We start from the raw sequence: 13,937 nt of genomic DNA on the forward strand, positions 1-13,937 counted from the left end.
GAAGTGCAAGATAGAAATAGATGGAAACGGCTCATCCGAAACGGCGACCCCATATAAAAATGGGAAAAAAGCTGGGAAGAAGTCAGATGATACTGTTTCAGAGTCAGATGATGATTATAGTGATAGTTTCTTAGAGGATGACAGTGACAACGAGTGTTTGGAAGACACTGAACCTATTGTCGATGAAGGTTGGCGGTTCATAACTGATCCATCTTGTGACGTGTGCCCAGACCCAGGCCCCCGATTCTTTTTTGTGGTGATGTAATTGACAAATTGTGTGAATGGATGAATGCTCGGGGAGAGGAGTATTTTCATTCAACAGGAAAAGCTGTAAGGTGAATGGACTTCTATGGAGGCCTGCTACTTGTAATGAGATATGTTTTTTTTTTATAGCTTGCTGATGATAATGCCCTGTATGTGTATATGTATTGGTCCATGAGATGCTGTTGCTTTTATTATCATCATTACTACTATTATTACCATATCATTATTATTATTATCATCATTATTATTATTTTATTGTCATTACCAATGCTGTACACATTCATTGATGTATACACTGTTTCTGTATGAAACCTAGGACTAACTGTTCCAGTAAGAAAACTAGTACTGCTATTACTAATACTACTATTTTACTATTACTTTACTACTTTTTCTGCTACTTTATTTCTACTACTTTATAACTGTTTCTAATTCTGCAATTACTTTTCCAAAATATTCCTATTTTTTCCAATATCCTTACTATATATTTTTATATTTTTTGCCAATGTGGTAAAAGTATTCATTGATATATACACAATGTTTTCACATAAGAATATAGTAAAGGAAAAATATTTATAACAAAATTTAGTGGGAGCAAGTAATGACTGATACTCGCGGTTGACAGGGGATCTCATGCGGTATGCAAGCATTAGCAGCAATGCAATAGGCCGGTGGCAAAGGGGTTAAAGCGACTTACGTATTGTTTTCTCTGTTCTTGTTAGTTTGTATCACAGAGAGAGAGAGAGAGAGAGAGAGAGAGAGAGAGAGAGAGAGAGAGAGAGAGAGAGAGAGAGAGAGAGAGAGAGAGAGAGAGAGAGAGTCACGATAATCTATATTCATTACTTATTATTTCTTGCAACAGGTGGGGGTGGTTTTGGTATGGCACATATACAGATAATTACAAAAAAAAAAAAAAAAAAAAAAAAAAAAAAAAAATCCTATTGTAATTAGTCTGACTGATATCAAATAACCCCTAGGTCATAAGTTTACTTAAAGTTATTAGAATTAGTTACTAGGTTTTTATATAAAACTTCAATACTCAGAGGTAAGTTTTTTTTACATAATCACAATAATTGTTTTTTATGTAATTTAAATACCAAAGTATTATCTTTACTCACTTTGTTCCTTCAAATATGATAGGATTTTATTATTGAACTTGCAAGTAATAAAGTGAGAATATCATTTTAACCTACTTTACAATAATAGCAATGGTAATAATAGTTACTACATGAATAGATAAAGAAAAAATACTTACAAAGCAAATAAAATATTTGTGAACAGTATAAATGCTACTATATCAACTAGAAAGATCATGCATTTTTCAAGAAGAGAAAAAAATTCTATATTCTAATATTGGAAAATATAAAGTAATTTTCTTTTTCAATGCACTCCCTGATATACAGTACAATAAGTTGTAATGGTTACTTGTCAAAAGTAGGCCAAAGCATCACATGGTAACAAGGAGTGTTATAAGTAAAAATACACTACCCTCTACCGGATCCAAAAACAAGCCGTTTTATACCCAACTCCCTCCCCACCCATGAGTGACAACTGACAGACCCACTACCTGTGGTACTACTGTACCACTTATTCATTGGGCAAAAACCCACATCATGCAATAAAATTAAGATGGTTTATAACAAAATAAAAAAAAAATGTGGGAAAAAAATATTTTGTTGATACATGCACAAAGTAATTACAAAGGCATTGGTAAAGATATGTATTAGAGTCTAAAGAGTAGTATTTTAATCAAGATACCCACAACACTGGACTGTTGTAAAATGATACGGAAACATTTCTCTGGCTAAAAAGACATTTTAACCTTTTACCAGTGCAAAAATTCTATAGAAAAAAATGATTCTGCACTGGTGGTGAAACCCCATTACGTAATAAGGAATAAACCTGTGCCTCCACCCTAATCCTAGTCTGTATGGAACTACATAGTAATGAGAATGTGACAGAATCAGTTTTGAAATTAATAGGCTACTAAATTTACCACTACATAAACCCATTTAACTTTTCTTTTGTTATAACAAAAAGATTAAAACAGAAATGAATTTGCCTGAGCATGTACAAGAAAGCATAAAATGAGAGTTGATAGCATTAAGGCAAAATATTGGAAACACAAGAGCCCATAAGCGCAACCATATCAAAACGACAACTTACGCTGTTTTCGCACCCACTCGTCGACCTCTTCTTGAGTCATAGAGAGCCGGGAATCTTTACTCACATCTACGAGTGATTCTGGATGTATTAAATAATAAGGATCCACTTTGTCCAATTTCACCTGTAAAGAAAGTCAACTCAATTTAAAATCAAGATTTTTTTTTTTATATAATTATTTTTTTTCATTTCAAAAGCCCTCTGACCCATCAGTAGATAGTGATTATTCTTCCACATGGATTGTGTGTCATACAGAGAAAAATGAGATTTGCTAATGCGATTGACTGGTTAAACTGCAACAACTTTAAAAAAATTTTCTACATTTGCCTAGTAATTTCTAGAACTGGGTCTGAGAGGTAGGGTATACTACTTATGATACAGAATAGATGTGGCTTAAGTTTTCAAAATACTAATAATCATAACAATAATGATGTGGATTTTAAAAACTCACAAAACAAAGCTATCATGAGCAGGTAAAAATTGTATCAATCTCAGCTTACCCAACATTTTGCTTTTATTGTGTTTGTTCCCTGAACTACCTATGACTAAGTCCTTCAAAGAGGAAATTAAGAAACTTAGATGACAAATTTATGAATTAATGAATATAAGAAATATTATGCACATACTGCACAAAGCAGAATTTACAATCTTTGTTATCTTATCCATCTACCACAAAACAAAACATGTGACTGATGGCTGCAGAGTATACATTACACCAAAGAAAATGAAAATAAGCCTGTAAAATTTATGATAATGATAAAAAAAACTTACTATCTTATTTTTAAAATTAAACATTAAATATGATAAGACAGTCACCAAAGAATAGAGAGATGCAGGTAAAATATGAAATCTAACATAGAGAGATGCAGGTAAACTATGAAATCAAACAACTACCTTAAAACAAAGTTGTTGTAAAACTGAAAGCAAATTGATCATAGGGCCATCTCCGGCCACAAGTCTTTCTTCAACATGGATCTGTGCCCGGCGTTCATTGCACCGAATCAACTTCGCAAGGAAGGACAGGACTGGTTCACGTGATGAGGGATTCAGTAACATGCTACGAAACAATTTGTGCAGGATGGTCTGGAAAACAGCAAAGAGATTTATTAAAACTTTAGAAAATGGATTTACGTGGTAAACACCAATACAGCACATGAATACATATTTGCAATAAACTACTAGCGGACCTCCACTAATCCAACTGCTAGTAATCCAGTTCCTTCACTAATTCAGCAGATCTCAAATTTCCTAGGCCAATTGAATCTGTTTTTGTTGCAACAGTTCTATTCATATGAGAACATTTTAAGACTAAGAAAAGAAATTTGGAGCAATAACTAAGTAGTGTGTAAAATACAGCTTTACAACAGGAATGAAGTGGTTACTTCTAAAAGCGTAAAACCTTTTTAGCCATCAACACCCTCACAGCACAAAAGGAATTAAACCCTTGTACGTACAGTGCGAAGCATGGTCCAATTCTTTGGCAAATCCTGTAACCCATCCGGAATAGTTCTGTTACTAACGTTCTTGATGAATTTCTCCACTACTTTGGGATCATCTTCAGCAAACAATGATAAACCTAAGAATGGCCCAAAGAGAGTAGTGAACAACATCTCACGACCAGCTGCTGGATGTTCAGTACTTGAACACCAGTTACTCTGAAAAATAAAAATAAAATCAATGTCACTACAGAATTAACTGTTTTGCCCAGATGTAATTAATTTTGTTATACTCTATTGTACTATATCTTCCTTTTCATGTCATGTGACCATAAGCTGCATAAACAAAACAAAAAAATGATGCAAACTGTTTACAGCTCCTAACAAAATACATATAAATGATTTTATAATCATTTACTTCTGTAAATATTGTTTTTCCTCTAATTCTATACTGTATTTTAATTGGACAAAAAATGTTTTAAAGTATATATAAAATTGATTCACCCCACCTACATAATTAATATATGCATCCCAAATCAGTAATTATGATTTATGCAAATAAAATTCCTCTAAATAGGAGGAAATTTGAGACACTGAAAACCATTTTTAATACTATTATATACCTATAAATGCAAGAAATTTATTGCATTTAAATGTGTTTTTGCTTACATTGCAGAAAAAATGAACATATTGTAAAAATCACACAGGCACAGAAATGTGTTTGAATTGACATGAAAAACGAGCAGATCATCAAATACCTAAGGAAACTAAAAGTATCTTCGACAAATGCCTGTCAAATCAATCTACACAAAATACTAATGGATAAAAATTCATTCATTCTCTAAACATCTAAAGAAATGCTCTGCCATAGTCAACATATAACCACATTCATATTTTACACCAGCTAAACAAAACATCTACAGAAATGCAAAAGTAAAACTAACCATTGAGGTCAATAGGCTACATATAGGTCGGTGGTTGGAGTTGGTAGCATTATTTAGCCTCATATCAATAAACAAGTCCTAAAGACTCTAGAACTTTTATGTACAAGGACGAAGTTACACTGCAACTCCTCATTGTTGTGCTCAGCCCCAAAAGTAAAGGTCCAAACACCTGAAAAAAAGTACTCAATAATAAAGGACACCACATTTCAACATATCTATTATAGATATAAATTAAAGTACTATTACTTACAATGATATAATTATCATTAATTTCATTATTATTATTACCATGTAATAGTTTACCCAGATTACACCTGATTTACATTTCCTAGCAACAGGCAAATTTAAGACAAGTGGTGAACTTAGGTTAACAAAAATATGTAGAAATATATCAATGAATGGTACTGAAGATATAATAATGCAGTAGGAAAAAAATTTTATATAAAAGTAAATAAAAAATAAGAAAATTCATTAACATACGAAAACAAATTAGAACCAACTCATTTTACAAGCAAATAAGGTTTTGAAGATTTTAATGACATTACTATCAGAGCTGGATGAAAAAATGCTGTGTCCATCTAACTGACTTTTTGTTCTAGTCTCCCTGCAACTTACTTTATTGAATAAGTCCCCATTTTCATAGGTATGTTGAATGATATCACAGAGGAATCCCCTAGGCAGACTATCAGTCAGCAATGGGTGAAGCAACAAGGATGGAAGAGGAGCTAAAGAATTTGTAAGGCATCCTGAAATGGATCAAGAATAAATTAATAACTAACACAAAAAACAACAGAGATCAAAACTACATATGAAAAGTAAACACTATACACTGCATCAGGCGCAGAACTACAGATTTTTTATCATTAGGAATCTAATTAGTTTTCTTTTAAAATTAAAGTCTTTAAAATGGGAAGAAATCTGCAATTATATTCAATAAAAGAAAGACTATCCTAATTACTTTCAGCAATATCTGTACATTAAACCCTCTTATGCCGAAGCAGCAAAAAAAAAAAAAAAAATGTCTCCCGTGTGCCGGAGGTGTTTTCAGAGTGAGCGCAGAAGCGGAAAAAATATTTTTTCAAAAACTCACAGCGCGCTTAGTTTTCAAGATTAAGAGTTCATTTTGGCTCCTTTTTTGTCATTGGCTGAAGTTTAGTATGCAACCATCAGAAAAGAAAAAATTATCATCATCATATATATAATGCATATATGATAGCGCAAAAACGAAATTTCATATATAATTGTATTCAAATCGCGCTGTGCGCAAAACGGTTAAAGGTACCAAGTTACTTTTTTTTCATTGTAATGTACACTAAATTGCGATAATTTTGGTATATAACACATTGTAAACGATAAAAGCAACACAGAGAAAATATTATAACAAAATAATGCATGAATTCGTAACGAGCGGACGTAAACAAATATTTTTTTCAAAAATTCACCATAATCTAAATATTGTCCTAGAGACTTCCAATTTCTTTCAAATGAAGACAAATGATTGAATATTATACTATGGCTGTAAGAGTATTAGCTTAATTGCAGTTTTCAACCATATCTGATGAATTAAAGTTGACCGAATGTCGAATTTTTTTATATATATTTTTTATGATCAATTATTTCAGAAATAAGAAAAGCTACAACCTTCAAATATTTTTCATTTTATTCTACATGAAATTGCGCACATTTTCATATATAAAACTCTATGAAATGCCTAATATGAAACGGAGCAATATTCCGAGAATGGACGTACGCATTTCGAGATTTGTGGCGGAGAATCCGCGCGCGGAGGGAAGGAAAGATTTTATTTTAAATTCACCATAAATCTAAATATTTTGCTAGAGACTTCAAATTTGTTTCAAGATGAAGATAAATGACTGAATATTACTAGACTGTAAGAGGTTTTAGCTTACAATTGCATTTTTCGACCATTCGGTCGAGTCAAAGTTAACCCGAACCGTTGGGGTTTCTTTTCTATTTATCGTGATTTATATGCAAATATTTAAACAAAAATGAGAAAAGCTACAACCTTCAATTATTTTTAGTTGTATTCTACATGAAATTGCACACTTTTCATATATAAAACTTTATGTAACGGCTAATTTAAAATGGTGCAAACATTACCAAAATCGCACGTATGATTTTTTCGGAAGAGTTACCGCGCCGGACGTAAAGAAAATGTTATTTTTTTCATAAATTCACCATAAATCGAAATATTGTGCTAGAGACTTCCAATTTGTTGCAAAATGAAGGTAAATGCTTGAATATACTAGATATAATAGCGTTTTAGCTTACAATTGCGTATTTCAACCATTTCAGTAGAGTCCAAAGTTGACCGAAGGTTAAAATTTTGGCAATTATCGTTATTTATATGAAAATATCTCAAAACTGATAAAAGCTACAACCTTTTGGGTTGTTTTTAGTTGTATTGTGCATGAAATTGCGCACATTTCCACATATAAACTTTATATAACGGCTAATTTTAAAATGGTGCAAACATTACCACAATCGCATGTATGATTTTTTTCGGAAGGAGTTACCGCGCGGACGTAAGGAAAAAGTTTTTCATAAATTCACCATAAACTCGAAATATTGTGCTAGACACCTTTTCAATTAGTTGTCAAAATTTAGTTAAATGATTGAATATTAATAAAACTATAAGTGTTTTTTCGCTTACAATTGCGTTTTTCAACCGATTTTGGTAGAGTCAAAGTTGACCAAAGGTTGAAATTTTGGCAATTATCGTTATTTATATGAAAATATCTCAAAACTGCTAAAAGCTACAATCATGCATATTTTATTGTTGTATTCTACATAAAAATGCGCACATTTTCATATATAATACTTCATGTAACGGCTAATGTTTACAATGGTACAAAAATTATGTCAAAGTGACGAAATAATTTCCGAGATGTGTCAGATACTTTTTAGTGCGGCAAGAAAGAAATTCGTGCTTGCGTAACTGCGTAACGATTGTAAACAAAAACAACACATTGATCCGTGAACTCCCCAGCTCCCCCAAGCGCGTGATTCAAAAGTTTTAGGCTGGTAGACCTATAAGTATTTTTCCGCGAATTTAAAAAAAAACAAAAAAAAACTTTTGTAAGTCGATGTAAAATACGTCCAGTGGGCACACGGGAGACAAAAAATGTCGACGTAAAATATGTCAAGTCAGCGTAAGAGGGTTAATCAATTCACCAGAACAAAATGTGGGTTATGAAAAAATTTATTAAAATGTTGGCTTGTCAATAAACCAATTAAATCTGCCCAAAGATGCATAAAAGCCTTATTGGGCACAGTTTTACGTGTTGAAAATTATGATAAATAATATAGCTGTGTGAGAGTTGATGATTCTTTATGAATATCAACAGCTTTCAAACCTTGTGCTAGGTTCATCCTAAGTGAACATTGTGACTTTAAAATTTGTTGAAGTAAACTTCTGAGCAAGACAAGTGTCCATAGTAGTACAATTCCACTACAGAGAAAGCAAATGAAGGAAGTGCTCAATAGCCCAACTAGGCAATTCCGTTGTTAATGTTCGTATTTCTGTTTGCTATTCTGCTGGAATGTCTTGTGTGCTGTGATGATGTACGTGGTGTTTCCCTTGTGACATGGCTGCAAGGTTGCTGAACATAAGGTCCATTGTGTTGTTCTGTCTGAGGGAGAACAAAAGAGGAGGCGAGCAACAGACAGAGGAAAAAACAGCGCTTGTCTTAAAGTTAAGATTTGTAACAAAGTTTGTAAGAATAAAAAAAATTGACTAATAGGTCTTCACCAACGAGACTTGTTACCATATCAAGTTTCTTGTAAGTTTATGGCAGCACCTTCCACCATTCTTGTGTGGACATAGTTATTTTTTAAAATATGTAATCTTCATCCCAATTTGGTCTATGGTTTTTGTTGAAGGCATGGGAGACTATGGAATTGTTTTGAGCTGTAATGCATAGGCGCGTTTGTGTTCCCTTAATGGGGTCAGTGGTCCTATTTCACTTTCCTCAAAAATATTTTCCCATACAATCTTGACACGATTTCGTGAACTCCCAGAATTATAGAATTCTTGTCATTTTTGTTGTTTAGAATTAGTTTATGGTTAATCATGTTAGGTTATTTAAAAACTATCTTATGGTTAATCATGTTAGGTTATTTAAAAACTATCTTGGTATCTTTTTGGCTATTATTAACACAGTTACTAATTTGTCGAGAATGGGGTTAAATGACAGGGGTAAATATCAGGTAGGTTTTTTACTCAGAATTGTTAACAGGATGCTTTCTTAGCTCGTGAAATGACTTTGTCAATAAAATAATTGGGGTATCTTAGTCCTCTGAAAGTTGATCGTATGTGATGAATTTCTCCCCAGACAAACTCTGGGTTGCATATTTTAAATGCACTTAGGGCAAAGTTCATTACTACATTGTTCTTAATATTATTGGCATAGAATGAATAAAATTGTATGTAACTTCCTGAGTTTTGTTGTTTTGCGATACCCCGAGAATTGTAAGGGAAAATATTTTGGGGAAAGTGGAAGAGGACTACTGACCCGATTAGGGAAACACCAATGCACGTATGCATTACATGCACAAAACAATGCCACTGTCTCCCATGCCTTCAACAATAACCATGCACCAAATTAGGATGAAGCTATCTTTTAATTCCTAAAAATAGCAATCTCCCTCCCTTCAACAGTAACCATACACTGAATTGGGATTGAAGCTAACAAATTCCTAAAATAAAAATAACAATGTCTGCACCAGAAGGCGGTGGAAGGCCACTCCATAAACTTACGAGAAGCTTTTTACAGTAACAAGTAAATCGTTGGTGAAGATCCATTAGTCAGTTTATATACTCTTACAAACTTTGTTACAAATTTCCATTTTAAGATAAGGCATTTTTGTCCTCTGCCTGTTGCTGCCTCCTATTCTGCTCTCCTCCTTCAGACAGGATACAACTCAAGGGACCTTACATCTAGCAATCTAGGAACCTATCAGCTGTGCCACAAGGGGACCACCATGTAACATTGCATCCCACAAGATGTTCCAGCAGAATAGCAAACAGAGATACAAACATTAACAACAAATTACCTAATTGGGTTGTTGAGCACTGCCTTAATTGCGTTCTTCGTTGTGGAATTGTACTACCACTGACACTTCTCCTCCTCAGAAGTTTACTTTCAATTAATTTTTAGTCGCAATGATCACTTGACTAAGGATGAACTAGCACATGGTTTGAAAGCTATTGATATTTATAAAGAACCATCAACACAAAAAAAACTATAGTCTGAATGTCCCCAAAAAACAAGAAGTTATTCACATTCTATGACCTCAATAAGTAGTAACTATCCACTTGTTTCACACAGAAACCCTGTGATGCAATGAGAGAGGGAGAAACACCAGTTAAGACACTTCATGTGATAGATGAATATGAATAAATATATATGTTTTAAATTCTAAAACAAATTAAAAACTTATGTTCACACTTAACCCTCCAATCACTTTTGAGTGTCTCAGATTTTACAAAGACCAAATATATTTACAAAGACCAAATATATTTAATGTGGCACTTGGAGCAGAACACATAAGGAGCTATGTATCAGAAGTATTCTAATTAGGTATTTGTAATAGCTAAACACCCAGTGTAAAGTACACAGTTTTACTTTGACATACCACAGAAAGCCACACAAATCAACTAACCATCCACATCAGTTGTGGATACTCACAACTGGTAGTGACTATTCTGGATGATGAAGTAACATCACTGGAGGAAGAGTGTGACAAAGAAAAGGAGCTATCCAAGGCATTCACAAAACATGGCATGAGCCTTCTCATGAAGCAGGATGCTTGTAACCATTTTCCCTTTCAGCACATGTGGCAGCAGAGACAAACCCACTGCCCATAAAGACAAGTCAGAATTGTGACGTCAGTACTAATCCCACCGACAATAAGAAGACCTAGACACCAAACAGATACCTGATATGAATGGACAAAGGGTCCATATGACAGTCATGCAGCTTGGACCATTACACCAAAAGGAGTTCCAAGAAAAAGACAGTCCAAGATGTCTAAAATTCAGAGAAACCCTCAAATGGAAGAGGCACGACAGAAGGAGGGTCTTTAGCAGCAGAAATAACATTAGCAAGAGAAGAAGTGGGTAAAACTGGTGCCTATGCTGTGGAAACTGTAAACAGAGCAATGGACAATGGAGCAGGGAGAGGAACAGTAGCAGTAAGCAGTGGCTATAGCAGACATCTGGCAAAGCAGGAGAAAATTGCTAAGCATCATACAAAAAGTACACAAAACTCAAAGTCATAGGCATCACCAAAGGAAGTGGCGTAAGAGGAAATCCAGCGAGTAAGGGGAGCAAAGCAGAAACTGCCAGTACCAGGAGTGCTGAAAGCCCATGGTGTGCAATCATGACATGGGAAGAGCTAAGGAGGTTGAAAATATCAGTATGACATGCTGCAAAAGATCCAGCAGAAGCAGCATCTGTCAGTGCAGCAGGCACAACCACAAGATTAGGCACCATAAGAGCAACCAGCAGAGTAGCAGGCATGATCCTTATACTCGACTTGCAAAGCCAAAGATCATGAGGTCAATCATGAAAACCGAAGGTTAAAAAGCAGGCAAGGTAAAAATCTCAGTAGAGAAGTGCTTCTCAATCATAAAATGACTTGAATATTCCTAACTCCTACAAGCAAATAATGAGGAGATGGTTGCTCCCTACCAGTGGGTTGTATTGCATTCCTATGTAAACCATACATAAGAATACACAAGAATGGAGAGATCATGGACCATGATGAGGACTCTTATATGATTATGGGTTTATGAATAACAACTTTCAAAAATTATTGAAGTGCAGAGCCTTTTAAAGATTGAAAGAGTAACCTGACAATATACTTTTAAAAAAATATGCAACAATCATTAAAAAAATATTCAACAATCAAACAGAAATACAGAAAGTTATTTTAACTACAAACCTGATAAAAGCAATGCAGCATGCGCTACACACTGTCGCCCGGACATCCAAAAGAACTGTTGACAAGGGAGGAGAATTGCTTCTCTGTAAAAGGAATAATTTGTTACCATCAATTTAAATAAAATAATGTTTTTATAATAAAATAAGGTTTTAATTATGCAACTTACCCAGTAATTACATAGCTATAGTTTCTGTTACTGTTATTCACAACAGTATAGATTCAAATTTTGCGGTAGCAACACCGATAAGTGTGTAGGTGGCACCAGTCTCGCCCCCCTAGCGAGATGGTTAGGAACGGCACAGTCCATTAGCTCATTCTGTTAATACTTATGTCCATCAGCGGGGAGGAGGGAGGGCTCTGATCGTGAAATTACTAGGTAAGCATAATTAAAACCTTGTTTTATTATAAAAACATAATTTTTAATTGTACAACTTACCCAGTAATTACATAGCTGAATCCCACATTGACAGAAGTTGGGATAAATGAACATACTCTACTCTTAAAACATTAAGTCATGTAATGAAGCTGCCTCTGGTTGGTGCTCAACTTAACCTGTAGTGGCGCGGCAGAAAAGCCGAGAGTCGCCTCTACTTAAGGTGGAGCCTTGTAACAAGGATGATTCCAATTGTTCACAAGGACTATAATTGCCCTTGCCCTGGACACAGTACCATAACAAAAACAACCAGATTATTATGTCACCTACACTGAGGTAAAAACCACAACCCATCCAATATACCGTATACTATACTCGCATATCATGCATCCCCCAAATTTTCACCCTCAAAAATTACTTTATCATGTATCTCACTATCTTGCGAATTAAATTTACGAGACTAAAATTTAACAATTGGCTAACCTCTTTTCCTCCTCTTTATTTATTCAATTTTTTAGTCAGGCTAACCCCTTTTCCTCCATCTCTTAATATATCCCATCTTCTAGTTAAGTTTAAAAAAGTAAAAGAGAATGCAAAAAGTATCGGTGGTAATGATATACTATTTGTTTGGAAAATGCATACAGCCAGAACAGCTGATTTGCTGTGAACAACCAATCCAATAAAAACGGCCTTTTTGCTTGCATTTCAACCATCGTACGATAGTCAAAAATTACCATAGTTACGTTACAAATGATGTTAATGAGAATAAGACTGATGTATTATTACATTACAGGTAGTAGTCGACTTACTACCGCAATTAGTTATGAACAACCAGTCAAATCGATTTGGACGTAAGTCAGCCCATGTTAACCCTTAAACGCCGAGTGGACGTATTTTACGTCGAGATAAATTGTCTGTCGGGTGCCGACTGGACGTATTTTACGTCGACATACGAAAGTTTTTTTTAAAATTCGCGGAAAAATACTTATAGGCATACCAGCCTAAAACTTTTGAATCACGCGCCTTGGGGGATGCTGGAGTTCACGATCAAGGCCTTGTTTTGTTTTGAGCGTGACCCAGGTGCGCATGCGCGATATCCCTTCTTCTCGCTCCAGCCAGCATCAGTAGCGCATCCATCCGAGAGCGATCTTTCGTGAAAAGCGTGTTTTTCTGGACTTGTGCGAGACTTTGAGCATTTGTATTGCTACAGGACATTCGTGAGTATGTCTCAACGACGTGTGACCGTGAAAGGCGCGTTTTTACCGTCGGAAGGGATCGTGTAAGGCGAATTTTGGACCTGGATGCTGGCGAGGGGCCAAGCACCAGCATGACCCCGCGCCTCAAGGGCAGGCCGTCTGTGCGGCACGTGTGGCTGAAAGTGTTTCAGGAACACATCGTATGCTTTGGTTACCCCTAGGAAGCATGTGGGCGTCCTTAGGGGCATTCGTAGGCATTTGGGAGGCCTCCAACCAAGGGACTAGACGAGTATCTTTCGGAGCTTTGATCGGGAACATGTCGCAAGTCCTCATTTTGATGGCGGTATGGTCATCGAGTGATGAGGACATCAGTCCCGATGAAAGTGAGGATGAATATTTGTCCCCAATGTCCGTTCGAGGGCTCACATCCCGAAAATGAGCTCGAATTCAGTGGGTTCAGTGCTTACGAGGGGAATCTGAGGAGGAGGGGGGAGGGTGGGGAATACGGGCTCAAGTTTTATCGCAGAGGACGATACAGAAAGTGAGGGCTAAGTGAGGTGATGGGTCCAACTGTGTGGGTAGTGTGCATCGTGCCC

At 35.3% G+C, this 13,937-nt stretch overlaps 1 protein-coding gene across 1 annotated transcript in view; it reads right to left on the bottom strand.

Annotated features, from left to right (window-relative positions):
• The window catches only part of LOC135210382 (ubiquitin conjugation factor E4 B-like), a 142,114-nt gene that overhangs the window by 52,710 nt on the left and 75,467 nt on the right, over nucleotides 1-13,937 (bottom strand). Inside the window, 8 exon segments of the mRNA XM_064243289.1 lie at nucleotides 2,428-2,548; nucleotides 3,319-3,507; nucleotides 3,879-4,079; nucleotides 4,805-4,873; nucleotides 4,875-4,973; nucleotides 5,420-5,550; nucleotides 11,773-11,809; nucleotides 11,811-11,855. Coding sequence (XP_064099359.1) covers nucleotides 2,428-2,548; nucleotides 3,319-3,507; nucleotides 3,879-4,079; nucleotides 4,805-4,873; nucleotides 4,875-4,973; nucleotides 5,420-5,550; nucleotides 11,773-11,809; nucleotides 11,811-11,855 — 892 coding nt within the window.

This window comes from Macrobrachium nipponense, chromosome 39 (genome assembly GCF_015104395.2).
Source record: "Macrobrachium nipponense isolate FS-2020 chromosome 39, ASM1510439v2, whole genome shotgun sequence".
Classification (NCBI taxonomy): domain Eukaryota; kingdom Metazoa; phylum Arthropoda; class Malacostraca; order Decapoda; family Palaemonidae; genus Macrobrachium; species Macrobrachium nipponense.